The 8777-nt window shown below is 48.6% G+C and overlaps 1 protein-coding gene across 5 annotated transcripts in view; it reads right to left on the minus strand.

The window, feature by feature from the left end:
* Positions 1–2522: 2522 nt before the first annotated feature.
* Positions 2523–8777, minus strand: part of ghrhrb (growth hormone releasing hormone receptor b) — a 57099-nt gene continuing 50844 nt past the window's right edge. For 3 of the 5 annotated variants that reach the window (XM_054751988.2, XM_054751989.2, XM_015971216.3), the window contains 4 exons: positions 5822–5913; positions 5609–5741; positions 5492–5533; positions 2523–3686 (listed from right to left, as the gene is read on the minus strand). In XM_054751988.2, coding sequence (XP_054607963.1) covers positions 3492–3686; positions 5492–5533; positions 5609–5741; positions 5822–5913 — 462 coding nt within the window. In that variant the 3' untranslated portion in view covers positions 2523–3491. The remainder of the gene's footprint in view (positions 3687–5491; positions 5534–5608; positions 5742–5821; positions 5914–8777) is intronic. The other 2 variants (XM_015971217.3, XM_015971218.3) reach the window with 2 other exon arrangements.

Genomic DNA, 8777 nt, shown 5'->3' on the forward strand with positions numbered 1-8777 from the left:
AAACTGGACAGCACTGGTACCTGATCCACACCTACTGGCTTAAGAAGCTCACTGCACTCCATGAGCGCCTGGCAGCACAAATGAAGCAGCTGCTAAAGGATGGGACTCGCCCTGAATTGCTAACTGAAGGACGAACAATTCTGATCATGAAGGACCCCTTCAAAGGGTACAGTCCCATTCAACTATTGACCAATTACCCGTCTCCCCACAACGTGGAAGCTCAAGTCAGGCATCATATCGACTCAGATAAGTGGGCACATGGATCACAGCATAGGACAGAAGGGCAGAGATACCAGAGCCAAACACCAGCTGCAGATAGACCAAACAGTTGTCCAAGACCGCAAAGCTCAACACCAACCTGTGCACAGCCTGGATTGATTACAAGAAAGCCTATGACTCAGCGCTTCACGCATGGATCTTTGAATGGTTGGAGATGCACAACATCAACAGGACTCTGAGAGCCTTCCCTGCGAACTCAGTGGGGCTGTGGAAAACCACCAGTGACCACCCCCTGTCCCCACTGCTGTTCTGCATAGGTCTGAACCCCCTCAGCCAAGTAATCAAGACTAGCTATGGATACCAACTCAAGAATGGAACCACAATCAGTCACCTCCTCTACATGGATGACATAAAGCTGTACGCCAAGAGAGCGAGACATCGACTCACTGATCATCACCACCAGGATCTACAGCACTGATATATCGGAATGTCATTGGGACTTGAAGTGTGGTCAAATGGTGACAAAGAAAGAGAAGGCAGTCCACACAGAAGGGGTCACACTCCCAGAACGAGCAATAGCAGACATTGAGGACAGCTACAAATACCTCTGTATCTCACAAGTAAATGGCAACCTTGATGAAGCTGCAAGGAAAGGAGCCACAGTCAAATACCTATGATGAGTAAGGCAAGTCCTAAGAAGTCAGCTCAAAGGCAAGAACAAGATCTGGGTGATAAATAACTACGCCCTGTCAGACCTCCTGCAGGAATAGTAAGCTGGCCAAGAGAAGAAATGCAAACCACAATGTTAAGACATGGAAAATCCTAACCATGCATGGAGGGTTCCATCCCAAATCAAGCACTCTGAAATGTAGACTAGTCGTAAGGAAGGAGGCCGAGGACTAGTGAGTGTGAGAGCCACTGTCCAGGATGAAACGTCTAAGATCCAGAGCAACAAAGGCCAAGATCTACCACACCAGACAAGACCCAAGGTGTAGGCTATGCAAAGGGGCCCCTGAAACAGTCCACCACATAACTGCAGGGTGCCAGATGCTGGCAGGGAAAGCATACATGGAACACCACAACCAAGTGGCTGGCATTGTGTTCAGGAACATCTGTACAGAGTATGGACTGGAAGCCCCAAGATCAAGGGGGGTAACACCCCTAAGGTGGTAGAGAACAAGAGAGCCAAGCTCCTGTGGGACTTCCAGATCCAGACTGACAAAATGGTGATGGAGAACCAACCGGACCTTTTGGTGGTGGAAAAACAACAGAGGACAGCCATTGTGGTTGATTTGGCGATAGCGAGTGATGCAACATCAGGAAAAAGGAACACGAGAAACTAGAGAAGTACCAGTGTGCACTGAAAATATATATATATATATATACTTGTTTTCAATGCCATTTATTTGGCCCACCCACAGATGAATTTCTGGCTACGCCACTAATGTACGAAGCCGTTTACAAGAAGGGACACAGCAGACTGCACTTCTTGAGGATACTTAGGTCCTTCAAAATTTCTATGGACAATCGTCATCGCCCCCTGAATGGTTGATTGATGATGTCACACAAGCCCCGCCCCCTCAGGACTTAAAAGGTCAAGTTTTACTATGAAATTTTCCAAAATTCGCCCTTTCGAATAATCACCACAAACTTGTAGCAGGTAACTGAAGACAAGTTGGGGTTGCTTGGCGTCACTTTATGGGAGTTTTCTGCAGAAGGCGGGGCTGTAGTGGCGCGGCGAAGTCAGGCGTACCACCGTCGTCTGTTGGGGTAGCAGCATCAGAAGCAGGGACCTGAAAAGGCTCAACAGCCTAATAAAAAAGGATGGTTCTGTTCTGGGGACGACTGTGGAACTGCTGGAGGAGATCATGCAAAGAAGGATTCTCCAGAGAATCACGAACATTATGGACAACCCTGAGCATTCTCTTCACAAGACTGTCCGACAACGGAAGAGTGTCTTCAGTCAGAGGCTTCTTCAGTTTCGCTGCAACACTGACCGCTACTGGAGATCCTTCCTGCCAACAGCCATTGTAATATACAACAACTCTTTGACGACTTGATTATTATTATTATTCTGAGCTACTACAGCAATCAGTTTAATTAATGAAGTATTTTAGAATTGAATTGAACTGTATTGAATTGACATGAGAAGACCAGAGCCAAAGACTCGTGCCATCACGAGGAACTGATGAACACAGAAGATTTTAGACGTTAAAACTGTTTTGTTGCTTCGACTTGAACACATTTTCCTGGAATAAAAACACTGAAGCACATTTTCTATTAGGTTCAACAGAACCCAGATGTTCAGAATCACAAACAGAATTTTTACTTTTGCACATTTAAATACAGGAAGTGCAGTTCAGCTGCACAGACACACACATGAAGGCACTGGAATGGTCACAAACTGGTTACTAACCAGGCAACCAGACTGTACATATGTGCATGGTGTGGATGGACAGTAGAGTCTGTGCCTAAACTGTCTAAAAAACACACAATTTTAGTATCAAATTCATAAATATCCAGTCTTATAATTTATGAGTAGTAAAATGTCTCCAGATTCAGTAGTTTTATAGAACATTTTGTGTATTTTACAGGAAAAATACTCTTTAAACACAAAAATAAGATGTTAGACATCCAATCTAATAAATCTACTGTGGTGGTTTTAGAAAACAAACATCTAGCTTTTAACTACCAGCACTCACACGAACGCAACAAAACATTAACCGGACTAATTAAAAAGCTTTTACAGTCTAGTGCTCCAGATGTGCGCTAATGCACTGTGCAACATGTTGCAGGCCAAGCCGCCGACGGCACATAAACACCAGAATCAGCAAATAACAACATCAGAGTCCGAGAAAACCAAAAGCTCCTCACAGAGCTTCAGAAATCAGAGAAAAGAGCAGAAAACTGTTTAATTCGTCCGCAGGTCTAGAAATCACACCTGCTGACTCATTTGATGGATTTTGAGTGAAATATGGAAATTTGGGAGGAAATAATTCTATATATATAAAAAAAATCCTTATTTTATATAATCTTCTTAACTTTAGTTATAATTAACATCACAGCTCTTTAATCCTTCTTGTTTGTGGAAAAACAAAAACCCACAACAATCAGAACAAACCTGCACGAAGAACCCGTTTTCATTATTTAAGGGATGATCGGTGAGTTTGGTGTGGAGCCGTCGCCCAGAGAGACTCTCATCTCTGCCTGTCGACTGGTCGGAGCTCACTGGTACCTGTGGCTCAGAGGCTCTGAGGTTTGGTTTCGGATCTTCACACCGTGGACACGTTGTTGGCTGTGAGGGCGCGGGTCTCAGAGCTCTGCTGGTCTTTGGGGCTGGATTTATCCAGGACGGATATCTGAGTCACCGTGCTGCTTTCGGTGAACGGCGTTCTGCGTCGTTTGCTGAGGCTCAGGTAGCTCTGAGTCTGCCACTTCCAAAACCGCTTCTTCAGCTCCGCCTGGACCTGAAGACACAAAAACCCGGAGCTTCGTGTCTCATAATCCGTTTGGCTGTAGTCCTCCTTAACCTGGAGCTATTTCCCACTTGGACATTACTCCATGATACTAACGAGTCATTTCCTGATTCCCTCATCCACATGCAATAGGGATCACGGTCTGGACCCCCAGGAACCACATTCTCCAGGTGTTGTTGTGTTCTGCAGCTTTTATGGGATGTTTTATTAGAATAGTACATAAATGTCCACTTTCATGCAGAAGGCCAGAAAAATTAGGCCAAATAATCTGATATCCATCCATCCATCCATCCATCCATTTTCATCCGCTTATCCGGAGTAGCGTCGCGGGGGCAGTAGCTTAAAGCCTGATTCATGCTTCTGCGTCTGCGTCAGCGCGGAGACACGCAACGCCATTATCCGTCCTTGCGAGCCTGCCGGAGAGCTCCGCAAGGACGCACAGAGTCGAGCTCTCTTTTCTAAGCATCCGTCCGTCGAGATGGACAACGCAAGCTTGTGATTGGTCAGGGCACCGCTGTCGTTGACACCGCCGCCATTGCACCCTCAGAAACATAAAGAGAGCCGAGGATAACTAGAGGCAGACATGGAGAAGCTTGAAGAATACCTCGCGAAAAAACTTTAAAAACATGAACATTTAATTCCCCGTGACTGGAGGAGTGAAAAGATGCGCAGCAAGAGTTTTATTTGTGGACGGAAACGACAGGAAACGTGGGTTTAGAGGTGGCGAGCGCATGAAGAGGTGGAGGAGAATGAGAGACAAATCTGTCTGTGTTAAAAGTCTCTTATATACAGAAACACAATATGAACACACTATCTTGGACCGATACATGACAGGATACCACAGAACAGCGCTACGCCCTCTGCTGTCCTGCCAGGGAATTGCTTTGCAACGCTCCCCAGGAGACGGAGAAGTCTGAGAGCAAAACGCGTCCGTCAGTCTGTGCGTGTCTGTCCCTTGCGGAGCTGACGGAGAAGCATGAATCAGGCTTAAGGCGAGAGGCCCAGACTTCCCTCTCCCCAGCCACTTGGGCCAGCTCCTCCGGGGGAATCCCAAGGCGTTCCCTGGCCAGGTGAGAGACATAGTCCCTCCACCGTGTCCTGGGTCTACCTTTAGGTCTCCTCCCGGTTGGACGTGCCCGGAAAACCTCACCAGGGAGGAGTCCAGGAGACATCCTGACCAGATACCCGAGCCACCTCAACTGGCTCCTCTCGATGTGGAGGAGCAGCGGGTCTACTCTGAGCCCCTCCCGGATGACCGAGCTGCTCACCCTATCTCTAAGGGAGAGCCCAGCCTCTCTGTGGAGAAAACTCATTTCGGCCGCTTGTATCCGTGATCTCGTTCTTTCGGTCACTACCCAAAGCTCATGACCATAGGTGAGGGTAGGAACGTAGATCGACCGGTAAATCGAGAGCTTCACCTTCTGACTCAGCTCTCTCTTCACCACGACAGACCGGTACAACGCCCGCATCACTGCAGATGCAGCACCAATCCACCTATCGATCTCACGCTCCAGTTTTCCCTCACTCATGAACCTTGGACCTCGTCCCTGACCTGATAATTATAATTAAATCAGGAAGGACGGGAAATCTATTTGAGACTAAAAGATGCAAAGCTGGAAACATTAGCAAGCATCCAAAAGCATCTTCATGCTGATGTGGGAAGCATTTCTCCTGATTTCACCAGGAGGCTGTTTCATTTACCAGATCAGTTAGCAGCTTCATCCACTAGATGCCGCTAAATCCTTTACGTCTCACTCAACCAGCGACCCTGAGATAATCTGGATTATCAGACTCACCTCTCCATTCAGGAAACAGTAGAGCAGAGCCACGACGAAGCCCTTCAGGTGGCCAGAAGCATAAACATCTGTTAACAGCTGTTCTGTTTACTTTTAAACATGTTTGTCTGGTCGCACCTGGAAGGATCCCAGACCCAGCTCGATGAAGATCCGAGCTTCTGCTCCGGTGTTCTCAGGTAGGAAGGCGAACACCATGTAGTGCATCCCGAACAGAGGGATGAGCAGCAGCGTGGACTTAGCCAGTCTCCTACTAACACACACACACACACACTCGTATAAACACACACTCATCCTCTGAGCATGGTGGTGTTTTGATTGGTTTCCTCTCACTTGAAGTGACTCGTGTCGTTGCCGCCGACTCCCGGAGACCTCAGCTTCTGCACCAGGATACGGATCACGTTGATGAAGATGATGAAGTTAACCTGAACAAAACAGGTTGCAGGTCGTGTCAAATCCTGCTTCGGCTTAAGCATAAATAACTCCAGCAGCCATGCAAACACACACGTTACAACTCATCAGTCCATCTGGAGATCAGAGAGATTCCATCAAAGGGATGGGGGGCACCTTTATGAAAATGCTACAGGAACACCTTTGATGTGAATTTTCCTTTCTGAGAGACAAGCTGCAGCAGCCAGGAGGGGTCCACCACCCGTCCCAGTAGGCTGCACAGGTGTGACAGTACAAGCGTTCATTTCCTCCTTCCCTTTACGGAATGTTCTGGGACAGAGGCATTGTTCCCACACGGACATTTAGCTGTGATACACTTTAGTCGTCAGCCAGCAACACAAGCAGGTGTGTCCAAATCATTCTGGACATAGACCCATTCCTCTCATTTCTCTAAATGAAGCCAAATCTGGGCGGTTGCCATCCCTTCCATCTTGTCCGTGTCACGTCACGCCCTAGCAATCCAGAAATGGGAAAAGAGGTGGGACTACGAGTGGAGCGGTGAAGGTGGGAGCAGATAAAGTAATGTAGCTAGCTAACGGAGCTAATCTTCAAAGCTAAAGCCTGATTTCTGCGTCTGCGTCAGCGCGGAGACACGCAACGCCATTATCCGTCCTTGCGGGCCTGCTGGAGAGCTCCGCAAGGATGCACGGAGTCGAGCTCTCTTTTCTAAACATCCGCCCGTCGAGATGGACAACGCAAGCTTGGGATTGGTCAGGACGCCGCTGTCATCTACACCGCCGCCATTGCGCCCTGAAAAACAAAGAGCCGAGGATAACTAGCGGCAGACACGGAGAAGTTTGAAGAATACCTCGCGAAAAAAACTCTAAAAACATGAACGTTTAATTCCCCGTGACTGGAGGAGTGAAAAGATGCGCAGCAAGCGTTTTATTTGTGGACGGAAACGACAGGAAACGTGGGTTTAGAGGTGGCGAGCGCATGAAGAGGTGGAGGAGAATGAGGGACAGATCTGTCTGTGTTAAAAAGTCTCTTATATACAAAAAACACAATATAAACACACTATCTTGGACCGATACATGACAGGATACCACAGAACAGCGCTACGCCCTCTGCTGTCCTGCCGGGGAATAGCTTTGCAACGCTCTCCAGGAGACGGAGAAGTCTGAGAGCAAAACGCTTCCGTCAATCCGTGCGTGTCTGTCCCTTGTGGAGCTGACGGAGAAGCATGAATCAGGCTTAAGATGGAGCTAGGAGCTAACAGTGACTGGCCGCGCGGCCGCCTGGCTTTCGTGCGAGGCTGTAGTCGTGCTGGTCGCCTGTGGAGCTCTAATAGAAACAAATATAAGCAGAGCCTCAGACTGCTGCGATCGGCGCCGGACGCCCTGCCCACTTATGTGAGCTTGAAGCATGAAGAACCGGTCCACTAGGTCCAAGGTAGACCGGTGTTGGTACCAGATACGGGGCCATTCGTTGATCAGGAAGCTGAACTGGACGAATAAACCCTCAGACTTATTACTGTCTTTAACTTGTGTCCTGTTGCCTAGCAACTGTGAGGATATAAGTTAAAGTATTGTTGCTGCAGTAAACAGAAACTCTAACTGTTGCTTCTGCATCCTGGAGACACGAAGGAGCAGTACCGTAGATCAGGCATGTCCAAAGTGTGGCCCGGGGGCCATCTGTGGCTCTGGGAGCAATTTTCTACGGTCCCCAATTTCATTTCTGGAGTGATGCGTTTTTTTCTGTCCAGCAGAGATTTGACATAAATCAATGCTTTCTAACTTTATGCTCAGATTTTTAAATCGGCCCACGAAGAGTTAAAAAATTATTAAAAATCATAATTTTGAATTTTTTGTAATCAAACCAAAAACATCACAGTTTTCTCTCCAGGACCATCAGCTTGACACTTTTGGCCCTCACCTTGAAAAGTTTGGACGCCCCAGCTGTAGACCCTCCCCCCAGATCTGCATCGCTGTCACGTGTGCCAGGGTCTTGTTCACAAGTGAGGGAGCGGGAGATCGACCGGCGGATTGGGGCAGCGTCTGCAGTGATGCGGACGCTGAACTGATCTGTTGTGGTGAAGAAGGAGCTGAGCCAGACAGCAAGGCTCTCCATGGCTGCATGGTGGCGAAGTGGTTAGCACTGCTGCCTCGCAGCGCGAAGGTCGCAGGTTCGAAACTCGGCTGCAACCTTTCCGCGTGGAGTTGCGTGTTCTCCCCGTGCATGCGTGGGTTTCCTCCGGGTACTCCGGTTTCCCCCACAGATCACAACATGCCCTACAGGTTATAAACTGTAAGTCGCTTTGGATAAAAGTGTCTGCCAAATAAATAAACACACAACATTTACCAGTCCATCAACCGCCCAGTCCGCTCCTATGGTCATGAGCTTTGGGTAATGACCGAAAGAACAAGATCGCAGATACAAGCGGCCAAAATGAGTTTTCTCTAGGGCGTGGCTGGGCTCAGCCGTAGGGATTGGGTGAGGAGCTCGGACATTCGGGAGGGACTTGGAGTAGAGCCGCTGCTCCTCCATATTGAGAGGAATCAGTTGAGGTAGTTTGGGCATCTTGTTAGGATGCCTCCTGGATGCCTCCCCAGGGAGGTGTTTCAGGCATGTCCTGCCGGCAGAAGGCCCCCTGGCTGACCCAGGACACGTTGGAGAAAGTGCATCTCTGAAATGGCCCGGGAACTCCTTGGGGCCCTGTCGGAGGAGCAGGTGGAGGTGGCCGGGAGAGGACGGTTTTGGGATGCTGCCCCCGCGTTATAAACACAATCAGTCATTCACCCATTCACACCCCGGTGGTGATGAGCTACATTGTAGCCACAGCTGCCCTGGGGCTCACTGACAGAGGACACTCTGCCGTACACAGGCGCCACCGGTCCCT

Source organism: Nothobranchius furzeri, chromosome 8 (genome assembly GCF_043380555.1).
Source record: "Nothobranchius furzeri strain GRZ-AD chromosome 8, NfurGRZ-RIMD1, whole genome shotgun sequence".
In the NCBI taxonomy this organism is placed as follows: domain Eukaryota; kingdom Metazoa; phylum Chordata; class Actinopteri; order Cyprinodontiformes; family Nothobranchiidae; genus Nothobranchius; species Nothobranchius furzeri.